The sequence below is a fragment of the Typopeltis vanoorti genome, chromosome 22 (genome assembly GCF_054136105.1).
Source record: "Typopeltis vanoorti isolate ZY-2024b chromosome 22, IOZ_Tvanoo_1.0, whole genome shotgun sequence".
In the NCBI taxonomy this organism is placed as follows: domain Eukaryota; kingdom Metazoa; phylum Arthropoda; class Arachnida; order Uropygi; family Thelyphonidae; genus Typopeltis; species Typopeltis vanoorti.
In genome coordinates this window covers 23,067,034-23,094,049 of record NC_143570.1, presented here as the reverse complement: position 1 = coordinate 23,094,049, position 27,016 = coordinate 23,067,034, and the positions used below count along the sequence as shown (strand labels likewise).

Here is a 27,016-nt window from a genome sequence, read left to right as displayed (position 1 = left end):
TTTGTCAGATCAAAAGAGTTCTAAAGGCAATGATGGCAAAGGTGAAGATGAAAGGTGGTTTATTTAACCTTAGATGTTTTAAGCAAGGAACAATCAATTTCCTTGCGAGATTTGCTAATTCACCCAATTTAACGTCCGTTTTAAGTAACTGGAACATAGTTTAGTTGTCTAAGCCAAGATATAACTGCTTGATGTATTTGTTTATGTAGCCTATTCAGAAGGATCAAAGTTTTTATTCCATTTTTAATTAAAAAAATGGAATAATTTAGGTAACACAAATTGATTTAATATCACAACGCGTTGCTTATGCTTCAATGGTGCTTTACGAATCTTATCCAGAAATGTTGAAAGTTGAATCGACCAAAGCCCTTGTCCAGCAGCCATGTCGGTAATTCCAATTATCGACACTTGCCAAAATATAGGTGCGTTTAAGAGGGTAGTTGGAGATATTTAAGATAATCTGGACTTTCATATTTCTATAATGACCTTGGTTATTATCTGAACCGAGCCGAACGACGGCCATTCTCAATTTGTTTCTGTCTTTTATTATATTTAAGAGCCTGTGTAGGTCAGTGGATGTGGCGTTTGCATGCCACGGCGCTTGACCACATGAACGAAGACGTCTTGGTTTCGAATCTAGTCGTGACTAGAAGAAATTTTGCTAAGCCGTTTATCGACCGGTTCCCGAGTTAGTCGATCTCTGGCAGAAAAGTGGATTTTTCTCCCGGAAACTCGGGTTTTTCGTCCCGTAAAACCAAGAAAATCGACCGTAGAACCCACATTATTTGAGACATTAAATACGTGTGTTAGGGTTTGCGATCACGAAATGGCGAGCCGACACTTGTTGAGCCGTCACTCTTCACTGCGTGCCGCTTAATTAGTGATAGCCTTGGGCCAGATATCTCTGATTGGCTGCCAATGGAGATTGAATTGCCCACTCAGTCTCCAAAAAGTTAGATAGGGCTGAATGGCCTCGCCTAAGAGAATAAAAAAGGCATTAACTGATTTTTTTATATTATATTTATTTGATATATATATTATATATATCTTATATGAATGTATAAGCAATTTAGTTATTATCCGAAATTTAATTATTTTAATTAATTAAAATAATTAAATTGTATGTACTTTTAATTGTACATATCATTTAATAATAATTAAATGATATGTACTTTTAATTTTACACACCATGTGTCTCTGTTCTCTGTACAAAGTTTGGTTACAGGGTTAGTTGCTGTAATGTGTAGCTGAAGGTTTGAAAATTGGGAGGGTATTGAAAAATTGGAGGTGAAGAACTAAGCCTGAAAAAGAAACTTACTGAGTGATTAAATAAATTAAGAGAGCTCCATACTCGAAGAGAACTGATTTAATTAAACACTTGGAATATCACAGAATCGTAGATATATCTGTTCATCATGTTTCCACGATCTTTAGTAAAACATGATAGCTCCGCACCTAAAATGTCGTCATCAGGAGATCTATTATCAGATGGTGGAAGTGAAGAACTAAGCCTGAAAAAGAAACATGCTGAGAGATTAAATAAATTAAGAGAGCTCCATGCTCGAAGGGTACTGATTCAGTTAGCATATGTTTTAATTAAACACTTGGAACTAATATATCTGTTACAAGTGTTTAATTACTCTAACAGATATATCTGTTAGAGTAATTAAACATGAATAATTATGAATACTTATTATGAATTACAGAGTAATTATTACTCTGTAATTCATAAGAAGAGAGAATTACTTATTATGAATTATTACAGAGTAATTATGAATACTCTAACATATATCTGTTTAGAGTATTCATCATGATGTTTCCACGATCTTTAGTAAAACATGATAGCTCCGCGCCTAAAATAGAATTAATCTTATTGTGCTTTCGTTTGTTGTTTACATTTACATCGAAGTTCTGTCTCTTAACTGCTTGTGTAATCTGTGGAAGTACTGCAAATGCATTATGTGTAGTCCTTGGAGGTGTCACATAATAACATGTGGTTATCTAAACTTGTATACCAAACGTAACAACCAAGTGCATGTTTAGTTGTCATGATGTTTGCACTCTATTTATATTATAATTATAGTAATGTAATAATTAAAGTACTATATTATAATTATATAACACATTTTCATTTGTTATGTAATTATCATAGTACTTGCACAGAGCACTGCATCTTGTTAAGCTTTTTTTAACCGATACCCATTCAGATAGTGTATTATTTCGTTTTCTTTGGAAATACTGTGCGAAGTATTCCAGCCTACGAAATTGTTGTGTTTGACGATTTGTTTGATGGCTGTTGAACTGATGCTTTTGTTCTCGAAAATAATAATGTTCTGTTCGTGTGAATACACTGGTGTCAGTACCAAATAAACCTAATACAAGCCGAAAATTGTGATAATGATCGGGACTTGGAATTAAAATTCAACTACTTTAAATTAATTTAGAGGAAGTAGGTCAGGTAATGCAAAAAAAAAAAAAAAAGGTTACAGTAAACATAATGAAGAATTATGAAATCATGCATCACTTTTAAAGAAACACTTAGATACAGCCACACCTAAAAGAAAAAAAAAATTCACATATGACGTCATATGGTCACTTCCATACCACGCCAGGTTTTGGTGTGGCGTGAAGCCTTCTGCTATATGAAGTGGTAGGGTCACATATGCCCTTTCCACACATAGTTAGTAGGACAATTACAAAAAATCCATGCCCATGATGGGATTTGAATCTGTAGCCTCTTGACTGGACAGCAGATATGCTAACCACTCTGCCAACCAGGGCCATCACAGCTGGTTGCAGTAATTCATCTGAACGATGAATAAATATCATTATGTGTTATTATGCCATATAATTATCATGTTATGATAATGATCTTGAATTGGGAACTAAAATGATATAACTTTTTTAATTAATTTAGAGGAAATAGGTCAGGAAATTACGAATGGGTTACATTAAACACTAAGACGAATCATAAAATTGTATATCAAGTTTTAAAGAAATTCTTAGATACAGTCACAATTAGTTATAGTAATTTAAATGTGGAATGAGATAAATGTCATGAACCAACTTATATGATAAGTAAAAAATATTTGTCCCTAAAATCTTGATCTGTCTTGTATTTCAGGAGTATAGAGACAAATACAGTTCATGAAAGAAATAGAAAAATAAAATTTCTTACTGTACCTGGATATGCTTCTAACTTGTTTTTCACCAGGCTGGCTGTTGTTTGTGTATATGGACATGTACATGTATTTAGTTGGCTTCAGTGAAAGTATCTCAGAACAGAAATTTTATCAAATTAGCATGATATGGCATAATAAAAAATGACATAAGAAAATAGCAAAAATTTCTCATATAACACTAGAGCATAGGTTCCCAAAGTGGGTGGTACTGCCCCCCAGTGGGTGCAGAAGTATTTGGGGGCGTTCAGGCAGTCCAGGGGTTGGTAGCTCTTTATAGAAGAAATTAATAATATATATTTAAAAATTAATTATTTTCGTGATTTTGCGATTAGATAATCATTTAAAATTTAAATATTGCATTTTAATTCATCTTATGCCCATCTTACACAATCAATTTTTTTTATCAATTTTCTATTTCAATTATTTAATCATTTGAAAATTTACCATGTCAGATAGAAATAGATGTCAATTTTCTATGTCAATGAGAAAATAGAGCATGTATATATGTGTGTATAATAAGTTATGTTTACAGTAGCAAATATATTCGTTATATTTCATTTCAAAATATATATAAAATATATAAAACCACTTTTCTAATTAATTTGTACAAAAATAAATCCAATTTTATATAATTTATATAATGGGGGGGCGTTACAAAATTTATATCTTGCAAAGTGGGTGGTGGCCCGAAAAAGTTTTTGAACCTATGCACTAGAGCAACAGTGACCACAGCAAGACTATATATTATTTTTATTATAATAAAAATAATATATACACATATGCACAACCAGTACCGTCAACAGGGTGTAGCATAGAGGCAGCCTGCCTCATGGCACAGCTTAATAAGGATGCTCTTTCAGCCATATTGCAGTAGGTGGCATTGCTATACTAACAATTCCTGTTAGCGTAGCAAGTGCGGAAAGAAGTTTTTCCAAGCTTAAACTGATTAAAATTATTTGTGAACAGCAATGATCCAAGAAAGATTGGTTGGTCTAGCAACTATATCGATAGAGGTGTACATAGCTTATAATTTAAATTTAGAAGAGATTATAAACAATTTTATTGTGTGATATCCCAATAGAGCAAACATTTAATTAATATTATTATGTAATCGTTTTGCACTAATATTTCTCTTGTAATAAAAACAAAATAGCAATTGGAGATTTTCTTATATATTTTTGTCTTATAATCCATCAGGGTGCGATCTGATCTGGCGATGACCCTGTGCATAGCTCATACCTTGACTTAAATGCATTCACTGTCCCTGCACCCACCACACTCTCAGATAATGCATTCCAATCACTCACCACTCTCCATGCAAAAAATCTAGTCCTCACCCCCTTTGTTTACACCCGCCTTATGCAGCTTTTGGGGATGGCCTAACATTTTTCCCACTGTCTCCAGATATTCTATGAAAAATTTCTTCCACGTTAATCTTGTAATTATCCCTTACGAATTTATATATCTTGATCATGTCTCATCTTTCTTACTTCTAGGAGCTGTGCACAGGGCCGTCGCCAGAGCAGATCGTGCCCTGTTGGTGTTCTCTGCATCACTCTCATAATCTGCTGTGTTGTTCTCACAATTTTAGCAAAATGTTCATGAAATTAAAGTCCCTATCCACTATCATCCCCAGATCTTTCATCTCCTCTAAAATATTCCCATCAGTCCTATACCCTACATCCCATTTTACTTGACAAGGAATTATATTCTTGTCTTTATCCAATCATAAGCAAATAAATTTTGTGTGCGAATTTTGTTCCTGCACTCTTATATATGGAAAAATATATGATTTATCCTGTCTTCCTGGATTTACTTCTACTGATGAGACTTAGTAATGGTTGAACCAGTCTGGGTAGTGACCTTTCTTATAATGCATTGAAATATACATGACCAAAAGGAAGTGTGCTTTAGGCAATTGATATGAAGTCAACAGCCTCTGTGTGCAAGTAGTTCTAGTTGTGAATATACTTCATGTGCAGATATTGACCTTTACCCAAGCATAAGCAAACATTGTTTGCTTATGCTTGGGTAAAAGATTAGAATGAGAATATATTTTGAATTTTTTAAAATTCAAAAATTCTAATTTTTTACAGCAGTCTGGTTAGTAGTTAGGAATTTTGAGTGGAATGGGAGATGAAGGCTTCCTAAAACAAACTTTAGTTTTAAGGAGTAGCTTTGGTTGATGTCTGGAAGTAATTAGAATTATAGTTTTCTTTATCTTTTGAAGATTCACATGTCCATAACTACTAACCAGACTCTTAAAACTTAGGTTAGACTAAGTTTTAAGAACATTTGCAGAGTTAAAAAAAAAAAAAATTATTAGCTATAATAAAGTGTAGCTTTTTTTAAATTTGATATAACATCCATTCCAGACACTGACATGGCAGATATCTCAGTCTGTGCATAATAAGCCATAATTCTTGTTAAGTGTAACCATAAACCATATACACCTCATGATATACAAAGCTTGATATGGGATTTGGAAGTTGTACAAAGATTGTATTTCTTTAAAGTTCTGGTTATTCTTCTGATGTGCTTTGGATATAGTAAGAGCATATTGTAATCTACAATTTGAGAGAGAGAATTTGGGTTGGTGTGTTTTTGTCTGGATGAGAAGTATTTTGTAAATTATGTTGGAATTGTACTGTTGGATAAGAAGATCTGCAGGTATAGTTCGGTTCAGTTTGGCTAGTGTTTATATAATACTATATTGCTGGGAAGTTGGGGTGATGGAAATATCTGTGAATGTATCAGCTTGTATGAGTAAGTTTGCTGTATGTATAGAAGGAAAGGGTACCATTACAGGGTAGAAAGGATTGTGTCTAGATGAGATCTGACCTTAAAGGGAGATGTAGGTAAAAAAAACATGCTTTGTTACAGCTCAACACAATTTTTTAAGATGAGGTCTTTAATACAGTTTTGTAACTGCAGGAAGTTTTTTGGAAAGAGGTGTAGTAGCTGTTGACATAGGAAAACATTGACAGGGAAGGGAAAAAGAAAAGTATAAAGCAAATAGATGATACCATTGTTGATTCCTCTCCCTTCCCTTTTAGACTCTCATTTGGCTGTACTTAATGGTATGTTTGCTATTGGACTCCATGATCCAGATACATGTTTAAACAAGGGACACTAGAAATATACTTTGCTTTAAAAAAATAATCAAATAATTGTCTGCTTTTCTTAGATACATTAACCACACATCTTTCAAATAGTTTACTTAAATCATGCAAAGTTGTCACCATCTTGCTTTCTATACTGGTCAGTACACCTTGCTCTAAGTTTAAAGATTTTATACATAAGCCCAACAAACACACACACACACTGCACATACTACAAATACAACAAGCATACAGCATTTACATGTAAACACATAATGTCCACAATTAATTAGTTCAAAAAACCTTATCTGAACTTGGTGCATTCTTGCACATCAAACCTGCCAGCAAATTATCACCATGTGGTTCTCATCACCATTCACTCTGTGAGTCCAAAGGGTTTGCTAATTTTTTTTAAATTTATTCATCCTATTATTTAATTGATGAAAAAAAAAACCACTTATATGAAGTGTGGCCACAGAATAAATGCATAATAATTTTAAAAATGTAATTAATTATCCTGAGTGCTTGTTTTTTAATTAAGTAGCAACATGAATAATAATCAGAATCCGAGTATTCTTACAAAGTTAACTTTTCGAGTTATGATGACATTCTGATAAAAAAAAAATCCTCCAGTTTTATAATTCTTTTTTTTTTTGTTGTTGCTGTTGCAGAATGAAGCTCGTAAGTTGAATCACCAAGAAGTAGTAGAAGAGGATCGCAAAGTGAAGCTGCCAACAAATTTTGAAACCAAACGTGCATGGGCAGAATGGAAATTGCAGGAAGAAAATAAGAGACTGGTATTTCTTTCTTTCTTTCTTTTTTTTTTTTTTTTTTGTTAAAACATCTCAATATATAAATTTAACAAATTTATAAGTTTTTATTGTATGTCAGGAATGTTCGTGCATGGCTTGTTATACTGTCCACCAACAATTTAATCAATTCCTCAGTAATAAATCGAGAAATCACTTTTAAAAAAAAAAGTTTTATATAAAGTTAAATTATCAAAGGCATTAACCTAAATGATACATACAAGTATGTTTGAACATTCATAAACATGTATTGTATGTAACTATTAATACCAAGTTACATTCTAATTGTTCACCTGTGGAGTTATTTATTACTTCTACTTTTTTTTTTCTTTTTTAAAATTTATTTTAATTATTTACAGTTTGTAATACTTCAGACACAAAACAAACTTTTTTGTGTGTGAAACTAAATAAATTAAAACTATAAATAGAATGTCAGGTGATTATCTTCACTGTTTATTGTCAATTGATATGTCATTATTGGAACCCAGTTTAAAAAATTTGTGTTAAGTATGTAACTCTGGAAGTCACACGAATATATGTATTACCTACATGCACCCTCCTCCAGCTTAGATGAAGAAATTTATGATGGTCTATAAGGATATCTCTCTCTCTGCTACTTAGAGATAATATGTCATTGGAAAATTATAACTGGTGAGTGGGTAGATGAAAAACAACAGGGAGAAAGAGCTTTAAATGTGTAAACTGGGCTAAAGAAATGAAAGAGAGGACAAAGACTTATTCAGTTCACAGAGTGCCATGAATTTTATATAGGTAATAATTTCTTTAAAAACACAACACACAAATGGTGAAGTTTTTGATGAACTTGATTATATTATGGTGAACAACACGGAAATATTAGATGTATATATTTTCCATCAGGTTTACTCTGATAATGATCATAAGCTAGTGACTGCAAAGGTAAAATAAACATTAGAAGAGAAGGTTGAAAATTGTAATGAAAAAGCCCGTAGAGGGTGAAGATATAATAAATCATGAAGAAAAGTTTAAGAAAATAATAGAGGGAAAGCTGAAGGAAAGAAGTTTGAATGAATCTGACTTATCTGAGAGAATGGAAGAAATACACATATCAGCCGCTGAATTAGAAACCTTTATGCAGATGTAGATAAACATCACTTACACAGCATATATGCAAAATATTTGGTCACTTGCATAACTCTGTGTTCTAGGTAGCTATTTAAGATGCTGCTGGTCAGCACTCATCAATAGTATTGATCACAATAGGAAAAACAAAGGATCTGTACAAACAAACAGAACTTCCTGTGTGCAGCAATTGACCAAAGCTTTTAATGAAGGCTTTTTCCAACACATATCTCATTGAACTATGCAAAGAGAATTGAAGAGGATTGATATTAGCATTTAGAAACTTTTATTTTATGCATAAGTCTTCAATTCAGTGGCCAGTATGTGTAGCTTCACCAATAATAGAAGTCACTAAGGATTTGAGATCGAATCAAAATAGAATCCAATAGAATATCTAAGAAAACTTACTATGGACACCTATTCTGATCAAAAAAAGAGAAGAATTAAGGAAAGATACATGAGTAGCACAGATACAGAATTTATATGAATGCAAAAGTTAGTAATCAGAAATGATGTCAGAAAATATATAAGAATAATACAAAACAGAATAGGGGAAAAAAATGAAAAGGAACAAACAAGGATTAAATCATCAAATTCCTGAAATATAGATGTACAGGATATTATGATAATGCTACATGAAAAATTTACATAATTACTTCCTATTAACAATTTTCCTCCAATATGCTATATGTCAAGACTCCAACATTATCAGATCTTATATTTCTGTCTTCTAAGGCACTTTTTAATGCATCAATCCACCTACATCTTGGCCTTCTTTTGGGTCTTTTTCCTGCTAGCCTGGCAAAGAACATTTGTTTTGCTAATCTTTCCTCTCACATTCTGTTTAAGTGATCATACCACCTGAGATTAACTCTGCTAACACATTCTTGGATGCTAACAATGTCAAGTTCTTTCCTAATATCCTCATTTTTAATATGATATTGCCATTGATGCCATCTATTCATGCCACTAAACTCTCTCAGGACTCTCATATCTGTGGTCTCTAGTCTTTGGTCAAGTGTTTTATTTCTAACCCAGCTCTCAGATCCATAAGTTAAAATTGGTTTGAACACTTTTGTATACAGCTAATTTAGTGTTTTGACTAATTTCTCTCTTATTCCATATAAATTTATTCCTTTGGCTTCCTACCATACCAGCTTTGTTTATTCTGTTGTCTATTTCCATATGTAATTTACCATCTTTACCAGCTGACCTGGTTTGCTGAGTGGTCAGCGTATCCGCTCTCCAACCAAAAGCCTGCAGGTTCGAATCCCCCCGTGGGCATGGATGTTTGTGATTGTCTATGAAAATAATAGTGTTGATGATGGGCGGTAGATGGCATTGGTGTAGATGATGGTAGTTGTGGCCCATTGTAGTTGGTGGATTGACTGTGGAGAGAGTTGTAGAGTAGGTGCCCTCCTTTGATGAGTCCTCAGACCTGGTGGTGTTAATAATAATCTTCACTAAAAATTGTGCCTAAGTAGCTGAAATGTTTTACTTGTTCTATAGGTTCTCCATTAAAATTGCAGTTGATATTTTCAATGTTTCTGCTTATTTTCATTGTTTTTGTCTTGTTATTGCTGATTTTCATACCAGATTTATTACAACAGTTATTCAGTTTAGTCAGGGAATATTGCAGACTTGCACTGGATTTATTTAGAAGTATAACATCATCCGCATAAAGTAAAGAGCTGAGATTAACATCTCCAATTTTGATATCTGGTTTAATACCACTTTCCTTTATAATGTGATTATCTGATATTCATTATCTCCATATATAGATAATGTATAACAGAGAGGATAACATACATCCTTGTCTGACACCAGATTTAACACTAAACCATCTTCCTATACTTCCTTCAATTCTAACTGCTGACTTTCATCCCGGAAGCAGCAAACTCAAATAAAGACTAAGTATTGCTTGATATAATGCCCCATTGACACCATATAACTGTAGCCATGTCCACGCAGTTAGCATAGTGGCTATGCTTTTCGCAACCATATGCCTGGGGAAGGAGTGTCCTAGGTTCGATTTCTGTCGACGACATGAGGAGCTTAAGGATCTTTCTCAGCCATAGCCAAGTTAGCCGGTCTTGGGCGTGGACAGCAGGTTTTTTTCCTCCCCAGTTTATCTGTGGTTTTTCATCCTGCAAGCAGCAAACCATCCCTGTGAACACACAGGTTACAGTCATAGGATATATAGTACTTAATCACTCATTACAAGGGTTCGGCCGGTTCTAAGGGGCAGTCAAGGAACTGGGGGGGGAACCCCACACAAATAAAATAAAAACTGTAGCGTTTTGAATAGCGTTTTTCTTGGCACCTTGTTATATGCCTTTTCCAGATCTACAAAACATAAATACAGATCTTTGTTATATTCCCATGATTTTTCAACTATTTGCAGTAAAGTGAAAATCTGATCTTGACAATCTCTATTTGGCTTGAATCCAGCTTGTCCTTCACCAAGCTTCCTTTCCACAATCCTTTTCAATTGTTTCTCAAGTATACTTGCATAAGTCTTACCAGGAATACTCAGTAGGGAAATACATCTGTAAGGATTATGATACAAGGATTAAATGGAATAAAAAAAAAACGGATTCCATAACTAAAAAATAAAAAAGGAATTGTACAGTAGAGGATATATATACACAAATGCAGAAAAACAGATACAATTTATTAAATTTTGACAAGGTGGTCAACCATTCTTAATAGCAAAATTATGGAGTCCTCAAATCAGAAAATAATAATAAAAGTCCTGAAGAAAATGATATATTATAGGAGCTTTGCAATTTCATATTGAATATTTTAAATGGTATGTTAATTACAAAAAAAAAAAAAAAATCCACAGCATTGACATAAATCGGTGATTGATTTATATAAAAAAAAGGACAACAGAGATTATATCAATAAATAGAGGCTAATCAGCTTATTATTGTTCATTATTATTATTATCTATTCTCTATAATTTAGTATATCCACACCATTACCCAAGTAATGTAAAAAAGTAAATGAATATTGTCTTTCTGCATAATTAGTGTCTGCAGAATTTGAGAACACCTTTGATTTTTTTGGAACGCAGCAGGCAGTATATAAAGTTTTGAGGAAAGGAACAATCCAATATCCACTTTGTTTTCTGATACATTAGAAGAAAGTTTTTAGTGACGTATCATGGAAAAACTATGGAATTAACATCAATGGAAGAAATCTGTATCTACATTTTGCAGATAACATTGCTCTGGTAGAAAAAAATAAAGAAATTCAGGAAAATGTTAAATGAGGAACAAAGCATTTTGACTTTATAAAAAGTATCTGTTAGGAAATGTATCTGTATGTAGATTGCTTCTGGTATCTTGCTAAGATAAATATCAAGCTTAATAAATTATAACCCTACAAGTTTTGTAAGTTAAGTCATCAGACGTTTATCATCAGGGGTAGGACAACAGAGATTATATCAATAAATAGAGGCTAATCAGCTTATTATTGTTCATTCTTATTATTATTATCTATTCTCTATAATTTAGTATATCCACACCATTACCCAAGTAATGTAAAAAAGTAAATGAATATTGTCTTTCTGCATAATTAGTGTCTGCAGAATTTGAGAACACCTTTGATTTTTTTGGAACGCAGCAGGCAGTATATAAAGTTTTGAGGAAAGGAACAATCCAATATCCACTTTGTTTTCTGATACATTAGAAGAAAGTTTTTAGTGACGTATCATGGAAAAACTATGGAATTAACATCAATGGAAGAAATCTGTATCTACATTTTGCAGATAACATTGCTCTGGTAGAAAAAAATAAAGAAATTCAGGAAAATGTTAAATGAGGAACAAAGCATTTTGACTTTATAAAAAGTATCTGTTAGGAAATGTATCTGTATGTAGATTGCTTCTGGTATCTTGCTAAGATAAATATCAAGCTTAATAAATTATAACCCTACAAGTTTTGTAAGTTAAGTCGTCAGACGTTTATCATCAGGGGTATTATCAAAAGTTGTACAGAAAAGAGATCAAAACAATTCCACATATTTGATGTTATCAGAACTTCACACTTCGTACATATAAATAAATGACCAGAATAAAAACATTAAATTAATTACTGTATATGTGTTGGAACAATGCTAGTTGCTGTTATCATATTCTGTAGCATCCCATGTATTATATCATATCATAGGTTTGCAACAGTTAGATTTTTTTAATGAAAGCAGACCAAACTTGGTGTAAGATTAAGCCTTGATTTTTGTTAGATTGTGTGGGGATCATATTGTTAGATTTTGTCAGTATTTTAGAGGTTTCCTTGAACTTTCTTGTAAAACAATTATGATCAATATACAGCATTTTTGTTTGTTTGCCAAAGAAATCTGATAGCTTACAAAACTTGTAGGTTATATTTTATTAAACTCGTTATCTTAAAACATGGTCTCAGTATCAGAAGCTATCTACAGAACTGCTAAACCACAGAATATACGCATTAATTTATCTGTATGTTTAAAAAGAAAGTTATTTAATATATTGTACGTCATTCCAACATTTACATATGGAAATGAGACTTAGAAAATTACTAAAAACCAGGATTTGTTTCCCAAAGATCTTCGGAGAGAAGATTGCTCCACATAACAAAAGGGGTTGGTGGGTAAAATTTAAAATAATAAAATTACAGAGCTCTGTGGAGTAGAGGAAATTGTAAAATATTGCAAAGCATGTAAATGGAGATAGCTGGCCATATCAGTTGATTAACAAAATTAAACACTGAGTGGATACCAAGTGAAGTAAGTAGTAAAGGTCTCCAAAGAAATAGATGGAAGGATGGTCTATGAAGTTTTGACATTAGCTAAGGACAGAGACAACTGGAAATTTATGGAAGGAGTCCTATATCCTGCAGTGGATGGAAAGAGTCAGAAGAAGATTGTATATATATATATATATACAGGGTGTTCGGGATAAATTTGACAGTTTCGTAAGGAAAAAGAAAATCTTCTTTGTATCTATTAAATTTAATGAATTGACAAAAAAACATTACAGGCAGAGTTAATTACAATACTATCAACAAGATTTACTCAAAATAACCACCATTAGCATCGATCACAGCTTCAATTCTGCTTCGGAACCTCGAACAAGCTGATGCTACAGTCTCCCTGGGAAGGGCCGCAAAAACTGTTTTAATTTTATCCATTAACTGGGCTTTTGTATTACTGGAAGTGCGATTGGTGTCTTTTTCAACTGCGCCCCATACAAAATAATCCATGGGGTTAAGGTCTGGGGAGTTTGGAGGCCAAACATTTGGACTGGTGAAGTCGTAGAAATTTTCAGACAACCATTTTTGACTTTTCCCAGAGGTGTGGCAAGGGGCCGAATCCTGCTGCCATACATACGGCCTACCATTGGCTACCCTTGTTATCCAGGGCTTGACTACAGTTAGCAACTCCACGAACAAAGCCCGAATTCCAATGCCAGGGTTCTTCAACACCTGTTCCTGCAGATTTGCGAGGAATTCTGCTGTACGAACGCAATCAGATCGTCTGCTAGGGATCTTTCTTCTTGCTACATCCTCGTAGTCACCATTGCAAGTCTCTAGTTCATGCCTGATTGTTTTTACTGTATTCAGGGAGCATTGGGCAGCAGTCGTAATATCCTTATTTTGATGGCGGGCACGAATCATCATGATACAAGTTATTCTCTTCCATGATTCAGGTGGGTTCCAGCTATCCATCCTTTCTGACATCTTGTATATGAATGAAGAAGGGTCCAAACTTTTAAATGAAGAGAAGTGTGTGTTAATACATGTAACTTACGGAAAAATATAATTAATTATAAATATGTCAAATTTATCCCGAACACCCTGTATATATATATATATTTATTTATTTATTTATTTTTTTAATTTTTTTTTTAAACTCAGTAGCAGTAACTGATTGTAACTGCATTAAATTTTGACATATTTTGTAATTTTTGTTTTTTAATGAATCAGAATATTTCTCCCCCAATATGTTTTACTGCCATACTGCCATTTTGTTTAGTATGGTGGGTGGGAGGCTTAAGAATCAGAGCTATATAACTGAGAGGAGACCTTCACATAGTCTTTAAAGGAATGCAGATAACCGATCAAGGCTTCAGACATAATGTCCAATCCACACCTTCTCATGGTGCACCATGTTATGTATCTACCTGGAACAAACGAGGACGGGCTGGCAATTTGGGATTTACGACCAAAATGTATTTTTATTGGCTTAAACCAAAATAAAAAATGATGGTACAACATGGCAGAATTTCATGCTGGCTGGAACATCGCCTGGCTAAACAAGGCACCTGTTGTTTTTGCAGGGAACCAGGGCAAATGGTGAAAAGTCAGCTACTGGAACAAATCCTAAAACCCACCCCAACTCGATATCGGTGCTATCAACATAGGAAGTCTGAATGGCAAAGAAATGGGGCTAGCTGAGGAATTCAATAAGTACCAGATCGATATAATAGAGTTCACTGAAACAAAAAAGGTTCTATAAAGGTAGAAGTGGAGGAATTTTTTGAGGCCTTAGAGAAAGCAACTGACAATGAAAAAGGAAAAGTTGGTCCTTGTTGGGGATCTAAATAGCAGAGTAGGAAATGATTGTCAGACATACAAAAATATATTGGGAAAATTTGAAGAAAAGAGCAAAGCTAATAATAATGGCAAATACTTGTTGGATTTCTGCTCAGGACATGGACTGGTTATTACTAACACCATGTTTTAACATAAAAATGTGCACAAATTCACATGGAGAGAAGAGGCAAGGAATAAGAAAAGTCTCATTGACTATGTTATTGTTGATAGTGATGTTTTCTCCCTGGTGCAGGACACCAGAGTGTACTGAGGATTTGAAATTGGAAGTGATCACTATTTAGTCTTGAGCAGGATAAAATGGAATTTCATATTGAAAAGGATAACATGTAAGAAAGTTTTACAGCGAATAAAAGTTGAGCAGCTCTCAGATGTGAACTGTAGACTAAAATACATAAAAATTATTGAAGAAAAAATGAAAGAGTTTGAGAACAGGAATCAAACCTTGGAGATTCAGTGGCAAGCCTTGAAGAAAACCCTGATTGATTCAGCCAGAGAGGCATGTGGTAAGATTGTCTGCAAGGATAAAAAAATCAGAACTCCATGGTGGACACAGGAAGTTAAAGAGGCAGTGAAAGAAAAAAGAAAGCATACCAAAAGTTCCTGGCAAATAAGTCAGCTTTTGCTCTTAGAGAATACAGAGACAAATGTAAGAAAGCTAAACACTGCGTAAAACTAGCTAAACAAAAGTCATGGGAGGACTTTGGCAAGAACATAGAAAATACATATCAAGAAGGTAGTAAGATATTCTGGAGGTTGTTGAAGAAGCTTAGAAATGGATTAAAGAGCGCTATAAAACGAGTTAGAGATGATAAAGGTGACATGAAAGCGGGAGAAAAAGATATCCTTGAAGTATGGAGTAATTACTTTTAAAAACTGCTAAATGAAACAAGCAATGATGACAGCACAATGGGAAAAAAGAACATTTACCAGGTATGCAGTCAGGAATACACATCCATACTTGAAGTAGAAAAAGCTATCAAAAACCTGAAATGTGGAAAGCCAGCAAGAGTAGATGATATTCAACCAGAAATGCTCAAGTATGGAAGTATAAAAGTCTTGCAGTGACTGCACTACATAGTTCAGAAGGCCTTTACAGACGGACAATTTCAGATAATTGGAGTAGAGCTCTCATAGTACCCATATATAAAAAGAGAAATAAAACTGAATGTGAGAATTATACAGAGGTATTTCTCTACTGAGTGTTCCTGGTAAGATATATGTAAGTATACTTGAAAAATTGAGAAAGATTGTGGAAGAGAAGTTTGGTGAAGAACAAGCTGAATTCAGTCCAAATAGAGGCTGTCATGATCAGATTTTCACATTACGACAGATAGTTCAGAAGTAACATAAAAAATTGCTTAAATAAAACTTAAATAAAGTTTTGTAGATCTGGAAAAGGCATATGACAAGGTGTCAAGAGAGAAGCTATTTGAAACGCTACAGTTATATGGTGTCAATGGGGGCATTGTATGAAGCAATACTTATTCTTTATTTGAGTTGTAAGTCAGCAGTTAGAATTGAAGGAAGTACAGGAAGGTGGTTTAATGTTAAATCTGGTGTCAGACAAGGATGTACTTTATCTCTTCTGTTATTTATTATCTATATGGATCACATTATGAAATCAAAATTGGAGATATTAATCTCAGCTATTTGCTTTATGCGGATGGTGTTATACTTCTAAATAAATCTGCTACAAGTCTGCAAGATTCCATGACTAAATTGAATAACTGTTGTAATAGATATGGTATGAAGGTCAGCAATAAAAAGACAAAGACAATGAAAATAGGCAAAATCGTTGAAAATGTCAACTTCGTTGTGAACGGAGAACCTGTGGAACAAGTAAAACATTTCAGGTACCTAGGCATGATTTTCAGTGAAGATGATAAATTAAATATGGAAATAGACAACAGAATCAACAAAGCTGGTATGGTAGGAAGTCAACTGAATAAATTTATATGGAATAAGAGAGAAATTAGCCAAAACACTAAATTAGCTGTATACAAGACAGTAGTTAAGCTAATTTTAACTTATGGATCTGAGAGCTGTGTCAGAAGTAAAACACTTGACCAAAGACTAGAGACCGCAGATATGAGAGTCCTGTGAAAGATTAAGGGCATGAACAGACGGCATCAATGGCAGTATCATATTAAAAACGAGGATATTAGGAAAGAATTTGACATTGTCAGTATCCAGGAATGCATTAGCAGAGCTAATCTCAGGTGGTATGATCACTTCACTTCAATAGAATGGGAGAGGAAAGATTACCAAAACAAGTGTTCTCTGCCAGGTTGGCAGGAAAATAGACCTAAGATATAGGTGAATTGATACAGTTGAATGTGCCTTAGAAGATAGAAATATAAGATCTCATAATGTTGGAGTCTTGACAGGTGACAGACTGATTTGGAGGAAAATTGTAGATAGGAAGTTAGTGATAATGTAAATTTTCATGTAGTACTATCATATCCTGTACCCCTGTTGAGAATATATATTAGGAATTTGATGATGATGATTTAAACGTGTGGACAGACTTATGTGTTCGTCGAACATGTTGTTTATTATTTTAACAGTATAATAGAACACAGAAACTAAGTAAATAATTAATTTATTAACTTGATGCTGATATTTCGCTGGCATTATAACCAGCATCTTCAGAGCACAAAAACAGTGTTTGTCACAATACGCGAGACTAAAACAACATGGTGTACTTAAACAAAATTGTAGCAGCAACACAAAGACTAAAGTCCTGATTTCCAAAGACTAAAGTCACCATCCCTTACATTAAAGGCACATCCGAAAAGATCTCAAGAATTCTCAATAAACATAAACTACGCACTACATTCAGACCATGTAGCAAATTAGCCACCCTCATCCGCTCACCCAAGGACAGCATTCCTCCTTTATCACATCCAGGAGTCTACCAAGTACCCTGCTCATGCAATCAAGCCTACTACGGTCAAACAGGAAGAACTGTGAATATCCGCATCAGCGAACATAAACGATACGTCCGGAATTATCATTATGGGAAGTCGGGCCTAGCAGACCATGCTCTGGATACCCCTGCACACAGGATCAACTGGAAAAACACAAAAGTACTACACAGAAACCCATATAAATCAGAGAGATTGTTCTTAGAGGCGACAGAAACCCTAAAACACACTCCAAATCTCAACAAATATGGCTGTATTAACTTGCCGAAGATCTGGGAGACAGTCATAGTAAGAAAGAACTAGCACTTTTCTAGGACTCTAGTAATATATGATAGTTTTTTTTTTTCAGATAGAGGGCGCCAAAATCAGGACTTTAGTCTTTGTGTTGCTGCTACAATTTTGTTTAAGTACACCATGTTGTTTTAGTCTCGCGTATTGTGACAAACACTGTTTTTGTGCTCTGAAGATGCTGGTTATAATACCAGCGAAGTATCAGCATCAAGTTAATAAATTAATTATTTACTTAGTTTCTGTGTTCTATTATACAGTTAAAATAATAAACAAGATGATGATGATTGTTTAATTAGCGCCCCCCCCCCCCTTTTTTTTTTTTTTTCCTTTGGATGTAGATAGCGTGGTTCTGAATCAAAAGTTTAAGTTGTTATGCAGTCCCTATGTTGGACACATTTGAGCACAGGGAAATTTGGCTATATGAAACACTTAGGTGCTGTGTTGTCCCCATTGCTTTGATTAGTACTTTTTGGTAATTGATTATAATGGCAATTGCTGTAGGGAGAGCTGAATAACATATTCGCATAGAAAAGAATTTGAATAGTGGCTATCAGTGAAGTTAGAATAAATAACAGTTAGAAGTTAAATAACATCAGATTAACTGATGTTATTTAAACTTATGCGTTGGTTATACACGTTAGGATGATACTTTTAATGACTTACTTCAACACAACAGGTAAAAATTAAATATTTTGATCTAGCATTTTGGATTAATTAAATTTGATTAAATAATTAAAATAATGAGTGATGCCACTGTGCAAGAATGCTATTTCAAAATACATCCTTTTTAGTCAGTTGACGTTCATAAGTATGTATAATAGTTATGTTATCTCATAACATGTACCTTCGAGTGGTGTTCCAGACTGTTATTGCCTTACAATCCAGTATTCCTTCTTAATTCACTTGAAAGTATCCTTCCAAATTGTTTATTCCTTAGGTCTGATTTGTTATGCTCTTAATCTGTTAACTTCTAAGTCAGGGGTGGCGAACCTTTTATGTTCCATGCGCCAAATTTTCACACACGAGTTCAGATGCACCATACAATTCTTGTACCCTTAAAAACTTCCTATAAGAATATGTTAATATGGACATATATTAATATAGACAAAGCTTAATTTTCTAAAAAGTACAAAAGTGGAAATGTTCGCAAAGGACGAACTATGCACAGCTTCGTAGCGCACGAGTATCAGTTGTAAACTGACTGACAAAAACCTCCTACACACCGCTATTGCTTGGTGCCTCTGGATCAAACAAGTGAATGTGCAAAAGTTGTTCACAAAACAAGAAAATTGCAAAAAAATAATTATTAAGTTTTAGCTTTTTTCCCCCTACAAATCGGTTTTTCGTTAATAAGTTTTGCATAAATTGGCCTAGTTTTTTTATTAATATCATTGGAGTCCATTGTGCCACTTTTGGCGAATGCGCCATAGGTTGGCCATCCCTATTCTAAGGCATATAAGCAGATGCTATTTAGAACCAATCACATTTTGAGGCAGTTCAGTTAGCATTTCTGTCTTTTTCTCTCTCTCTCTCGGGATTTGTGAATAATTTGATGCATAAAATTTTGTAATTTCTTACTTCATACACTTAAAAAAAATGATGACTGGTTAAAATAAGAGAAACAAACAAACTTATCTATAGAAAACATCAAGGTTAATTTCTTGATCAGTTCTTCCACATTTGTTTTCTAAATATGCAAAGTGTTATCAAAAAAAAAAAGATATGGAATTTATTTTTAACTATAGTATGAGTAGATATTTGGTTAGGGAATCTTTAACATGGAACATTTTTAGTCCAAGGTGTATTATAGTGAAATTGAGGGAAACATTATTCTTCATTCCTCCCAAATTAGTTCTCAACTCAGGAATAAATATATGAGGATACCTCAGAGGTATCCTCAAAACTGTCCCCACTGAATATTAGGGATAATATTTGATCTTCCTCCTCCATTATATTTGAGTGAGTCTCTTTAAAACTTGATCATTATACTTGCCTTCCTTCTCCCATGCACTTCATAAGTTATTTGGGACCCCTTCATTAGAATTTCATGGCAGTCACTCAGTTGGTATTCGTGCATGTGGCATTTTAAGCTTTGTATGAAAAGAGCTAAACTAAAATCCTTATAAAGGATATAAAGAAGTTGTTTGAAGAGGCAAAACTGAAGAGCGAAGAAGGTGAAGATTGTAAATATCCTACCACACTATGATGAGACAAACTGAGGAGAAGGGAGTTGCTAACTAATGAGTATATGTAGGTTGTTGTGCAGAAGGAATGATGTAGGTCTGTGTTTGACAGAAAGAAGGATTTGTACAGTGCTGATGGACTGCATCTAAATGGTTTTGGTGTTAGATGTCTAGAGAGAGCTTTGTTCACTGAGCATGCTGAAGCACAAATTCAGGAAAACTAAAGCGATTAGGGTGGAAGCAAGTGAGTTTGTGTGAAGTCACCCATTGTTGTGTCCACTTTCAATATTATTCCTTGTATCTATATCAAGCCGCTAAAAGTGAAGTCTTTTCTGCATGGGTCACATGGTATCTCTATCACACAAAGAAATAGCCTCAGGGTAGAGCCAAAATTCAATGTGACAGAGTCCTCAAACCTTACCTCTCTTAAAATCCTAAGAAATTTATATTTTTAGACTGCGCCACTTAGAATTATTAGATTAAAGATATAACTCAATCAAGAAGTAAGTTAGAAGATATACTCATGTGACCTAAGGTTGCAATGGTGTCCTTAACTTTATTCAATTAAACTCTCGCTCAGATCCGTAATGAGTTTCACAAGTGGTGCATCAAATTCTATACACAGACTCATATATTTAGTTAAAATCAAGCAAGGTTTATTTGTTTCTAAGATTACATTTTTTTACATACAAGAACAATCATCACTCTAAATAAAACACATTCTAATCTAAATCAATTAATTATCTTGACTTCATCAGATATGATCTCTGAACACATTTTTTTCTCAAGTAATTCACGCAAAAGTAAGTAATTCTATATCATCTAGATTACTACTAAATTCCAGTATTTAATTTCTATACTAACTACTGGTAACATTAACCATTCTTCAACATACTTAGATTCAGTTTCAGTTAATAACCATTCACTCATGACTTTCTATAAAACACATGCGTTACAGTCCTGACCTATACTTGTATCTGAGTCCTTCACTAATAAATCTTCACATATTAATACATATTCAGATTACATTCATATAAATAACAAACTTTACTTATTTCTACTCAATGGTACCTCTATCCATCTGCTTCTGCTTTAGTCTATCCTCTGTTTCATTAGGACATTTCTTTGTTTCCTTCAATCTACCTCTGGTCAAGACCTCGTAGTAATTACCAGCTTAGACTTTGGGATGTGTGCATCTGCTGACCTTTCAATGGCATGGTCTGCCACTACTTTCCAGGAATCTAGGACAGGGTTACTCGCTGTAACATCGTCCTAGTCTAGCGGTATCGTTCGGCCATCCCTGAACCAGCACCTGACTAAAACCTTCGCTACTCGAGGAAATGCAAGAATTCCACACGACGAAAGACCAAGAGACTGAAGGGGGGGAAGGGTTCCTAACCCTTTTATGTGTTCACCCTATCGGTAAAAAAAACACTTTGCTGTTCATCCGGCACCTCAATCTCCTATGTCACATGACCTCACAACATCCGTTTTCTCCATGCTTATTCACTCACGCGCCAAGCACACGACTGCCGGGGGCAATCGTCAGCGTGTCCTTGAACCTTGAACTATCTTTCACACAGAATACGTTCTAGTATTCTGTGTGAAATAAAAATGTGAATAATAAAAATCAATACACAACAAGCAATTGGTTGAAATGTGAATAACACATGTTCACTTCAAGTCTGACAAAACAGCAAGGGAAGGCGGAAGCAATAAAACTATATTGTTTTTCACTCTACCCCTCTTATTATTCGTCATTCTGCAACTACAAATTTAGCGGCAGAATGATGAATAATAAAAGAGGGGTGAAGTGAAAAACAATATAGTTTTATTGCTTCTGCCTTTGAATATTCTGACGCTATTTGTTAGTTTTTTTAAGGCTCCATTTGATTTCGATAATTTTTACTTACTTATTCAATTTTAATTTGTTTTGTTTGGATAATTTAAAAAAAAATTTATTTAATCAATTTAAGTCTGCCCGTGGACCACCTGTCCCATCATTGCAGACCACAGGTTGAGAAGCACTGATCTATTTGATTACAACTTATTAAGAGATGTATAAGCTAGAGAGCATCATGCCCTTACATAATTACTCATATAAATTAAAACAGTATAGATGGTGGCCAATAAGAGCTGAAATTATTACTTAGAGTGCTAAATTAAGGATTTAATGGAAAACATGAAGAACTTAAGTGGGTTGAATGTGTGCAATCCAAATTCTTGGGATTTTTGTGCCACCATTATTGTTAAGATTAGGTTGGTTGATCAGAATTTCACAGGCTTCTTTAAATTTGTATTTATAACAGGTTTTTGTATGATGTAAAGAACAGGTGCTTTTCCAATAAATTTGGTGTAGGGTGTTAAGAATGTGATCTGAGAGGCCTGCTCACCAAAATTGTTAAATTTAATGTGTTGTTTATGTTCTTTTTTATGGATAGGAATTGTACATCCAGTTTCACCAATATAAGGTAAGTTACAGGTACAGTGGATACAGTATACTCTAAGGTGGGCCATTAGTGGGGAAAGGATATTTAGAGGAGTTGAATATGTTTTTTAATTTTATAGATGGTTTAAAAGTAGCATGACAACCCTTTCGTGTATAGGATAGCTATGATTTTACTGTACTGTCCAGTCATAGATATGAAACCCCTCAACACTTCTGTGCATGACAGAAGAAGGGGAATCCATTCCAATAATAGGGTTTATTATGATGAGTGTTTATTTCTTTTATGAAAATTCTAGTTTTTAAAGTGGTAACTATTTTGCTTTATACATACAAAATTTTATGTATAAAGTACGTGATTTCACGTGTTGGTGATGAATTCATACATTGTCTTATTCCTTTCTCCCCTTCAACATGAATTGACATCTTGGCACTGTGCCAGCTGGGGTTCTCACATGTGTTTTCATACAGTAATCTATATTATTTTCATTTTTTTGATGAAGTTTTATGAAGAACTTTGTTGATGGTATTTTTAATAATGGCTATAGCAAAAATACCATCAATACTATCTGCCCATAATAACAGATGTTGTATGACTAAGAGTGCTTGTAAACTCCTCCAGCATAAGAGAGAAGAGGATATTTGCCTTTTGTTGAAGCTAGGAAGGAATTTATTTTTGAACTGGATGGAAAGAAATTTGTAGATCAATGTGGCAAAGAAGTCTCACAGCTTTTTTATCTGACATCCCTTCAACATATGGGAATTGAAATTTCCAGAAACTTGTTGAGGATTGAGATGAAGGCCATAATTATTATTTTATCAGTTTTTTTTTTTTTTTTTTTTGTTTTATAGCCATCAGAGACAAAGGTAGCTTTGATAAACGGCAGTTCATTATTTAAAAGAGAATCATTAGATCATATTCTTTGCTTTGTGAACTGAAGTTTTAATCACACCATATTTCTGATAGGGGTGATGATGTGAAGCAACATTAATATATTTACTAGTATGAGTTGGTTTTCTGTATACTGAAAACTGTACACTGCCATTTTGTTGATGCAGATTGAAAACATCCAGAAAAGGAAGACTGTTATCTTCTACTTCAAGTGTAAATTTAATTCTTGAGTTTACTGAATGAATTTTCTTAAAAATTCACGACACTCAGACAAGGAAGAGTTCGACACATAGCAAAAACATCATCAGCATATCTCTATCAAATAGATGGGTTAAGAGAAAAAAAATGTTGAGAATATGTTGTTCAAATCATTCCATAAAATAATTTGCTAGAATAGGGGAAATAGAACGAATCCATTGTAGTTCCTTCTTTCTGTTTCTGAAGTTTATTTTGACAGCAAAAGTCACCTCAGTTTGTGACCAATTTGAATAATTTTATAATATCAGGAGGAAAATCATTGCATAGTAATTCTATTGCATCTGCCAGCAGGATATTTGTGAAGAGTGAAACTACACCAAAACTAATTAAAAGATTTGTGAGTTATAAAGATGCTGATATTTTAATCTTGAAATCTTCTGAACTTTTAATGAAAGAAGAATTTCCTGTAAATGTAGAGAAGATTTGACAGATGTTTTGAGAGTTTATTTTCTTCCAATATTTTCAGTTCATCCTGAAGGGAAATCAGGTCATCTGAACAGTTACATAATGTCAGTGAGGAGAGAGAGAGAGAAAAAAAATTCACTTTTAATGTTTGAATCTAAAGTTATTAAACAACAAGGATATTTTAAAAGGAACCTAGATATAGTCTTATTATTAGAACCTAGATATAGTCTCTAAACATTGCATGTACTTTTGTAGGGATCTTTGTAAAGACACTACATCCAAATTTGCTAGTAGTGAACTTGGATGTTGTGGATATTGTCAGAACTTTTCGATAGTGTGTAATAGTATACTCATTTGCTATTGTCATTCTTGGTAAAAAAAAAAACAAAAATGACAATAGAACAAAACAGCACTTGCAGCATCAAATAACTAAATCAGTCCAGTTTTAAGATATAATCATTCAGTATTGTTAAAGAATTGAATGTAGGCAATATTTTTACAGTCTGCATACAAAAATGATTATGTGATATATAAAATTCCTTACTAAAATGTAAGTATATGATGTCAAAAACCAAAATTATTTCTGTATCCATTTCCATTGAAACAGACTATCCAGTTTAAATTTTATTTTTGATAAAGCTTGTCTAGAATAAAACCGAAGGTTGCATTTCTAAGTGCTTCTGTACCTTCTTTTAACACAGCTACAGTTATTTTCCTTGAAAAATAGGTGTTCTTTTGTATAGTTCTTTCTTATTTCAGTCCATTTCATACATTGATAACATTGCACTCCAGTCAGTTGGAATTTTGCCAGAATGTAATGAAGTGCTAATTATTGAAGCCAGAATCTTGACCTCTCTTTGCTTGTTTTGTACAGCATAAATTATATATCTATAATCTCAGGGACTTACTTCATGCTACTGATTTTTAGGGGAGTTTCATGAAATGTGTAAGTCTTCACAGTATTAGATTAATTTTATCTTCTGAGTATAGTTCGCCCACCATTTCTAGATCCCTTCTTGGATTTGTGCCAAGAATAGTCGATTCATGCTGAAGGGGAGAAAGAAATGAAGGATGTACGAATTGGTCACCAACATGCGAAATCACGTGCTTTCTGGTCTGTCGCTGTACTAGTACTAGCTTGATTTTTGTTGTTCTCTTTTTGCATTATTTTTTTATTATTAATTTGTATGATGGATCCAGTACAGTCACAAGTTCTATTGTTACACGCTTCAGTAGCTCTTGCAAAAGAATATTGAATAATGTGCTGACATTCTGCGAAAAAGAATCGTCAGAAGGCCGTCTTCTTGTTCCCCTTTCTCAAGTCATAAAACGTGCAAGTGCAATTGCAGGCGTATCGGGGTCGACTGTTAAAGAATTCGTAGGGAATCAAAAGGTGAAGGTAAGCCAAAATTTAAATCTCCTAAAAAAAAAAAAAAAAAAAAAAAAAGCGCCAGAGTAAAACCATCGAAACCGTAGCTTTGAATGATTTTGATGTAGACGTTATAAGAAGAGCTATTCATGAATTTTACATATTCGAGAAAAGAGTGCCAACTGTTCCGAAATTGATTCCTGTGCTTTAAGAAAAAATTAATTTTCCTTGGAAAAGAGAAACTTTAAGGAAAATACTTCATGAAATCAGATTTTGTTTTAAAAAGTCCCAGAATAAAAGGAAACTTATCATGGAGCGAAGTGACATTGTTTTATGTAGAACGCAGTATTTGCACGTATTAACACTCTACGTACATTTTTCCAACTGTTATACAAGCAAAATAGTTACACTTTAAAAACAACAATGTTCGTAAAAGAAAAGCTAAATTTTCCGACCTGTAATAATAAACAAACTCAGTTTGTTTATTATTACCTCCCAGAAGACAGACTGATTACCCTATTATCGGAATGGATTCTCCTTTTTCTGACATGCGCAGTAGTTTCAAGGGACCTCAAATCGGTGGGCGAACTATACACAAAGTTATTCCTGGACTCTGGCTGGATGGGTTATATTTAAACTCACTATTTTTTTAAATTAATTAATTTTTTCCCCCTTTTTAAGTATCACCCACATACTGACAAGATTTTTAGACTTTTTTTGTGGCTTCTACCCATGAAAGGTTTATTTGTAAATCTGTACTACATTTGTACTGTTGTTGGGCTAAGGATTTTTTTTTTTTTTTACTATTTTGATCGGTTTTATATATAATTTTATATTTTTATTTCTTTTCTATCTAGTAAAAAATAAAATAAAAAAGTACAAAAAAAATAGTTATAATTTGCTAAATAGAACACATAACTTATTTTAATGGTATTACAACATGAAACCAACTAAATTATATTTAAAAAAAAATTTTTTTATTAATTGGCTTATATTTTGCTGGATTTCAAACCAGCATCTTCAGAGCACATTACATGTTTCAGTAAACACATGACGATGAGTGAAACAATTGAAAATTGTAACAGACAAAAGATCTAAAGTCCTATTTTAGTACCTTCTAATGTTGTAAAAAAGAAGTATTACAGCTGTGTATCAGGTGATCTAGATTACAGTCTTCCAAATTTTTGGCAGATTAATGCAACCATACCTGTTTAGGTTAGGAGATTGTTTCATAGCCATGGCTGACTAAAAATAATATTTTTGGCATGGAATGACTTTTATAAAGCACATTAGTTTCCTTCCATGTAATCCTGTGTGAAAGGGTATCTGCTGGTTTGAAATCCAGCAAAATATAAGTCAAAAATAATCATAATTTAAAATTCTGAATATTTTTATGTATTGTTTATGTTAGTATGTTTATTAGTTTTAGTTTCATAACACGCATTATCGGCAC

General features: G+C 33.5%; 1 protein-coding gene across 1 annotated transcript in view; it reads left to right on the top strand.

The window, feature by feature from the left end:
• Positions 1–1,219: 1,219 nt before the first annotated feature.
• Positions 1,220–27,016, top strand: part of LOC150094211 (pre-mRNA-splicing factor SYF2) — a 64,997-nt gene continuing 39,200 nt past the window's right edge. Inside the window, exons 1-2 of the mRNA XM_090412001.1 lie at positions 1,220–1,568; positions 6,955–7,080. Coding sequence (XP_090268127.1) covers positions 1,416–1,568; positions 6,955–7,080 — 279 coding nt within the window. The 5' untranslated portion in view covers positions 1,220–1,415. The remainder of the gene's footprint in view (positions 1,569–6,954; positions 7,081–27,016) is intronic.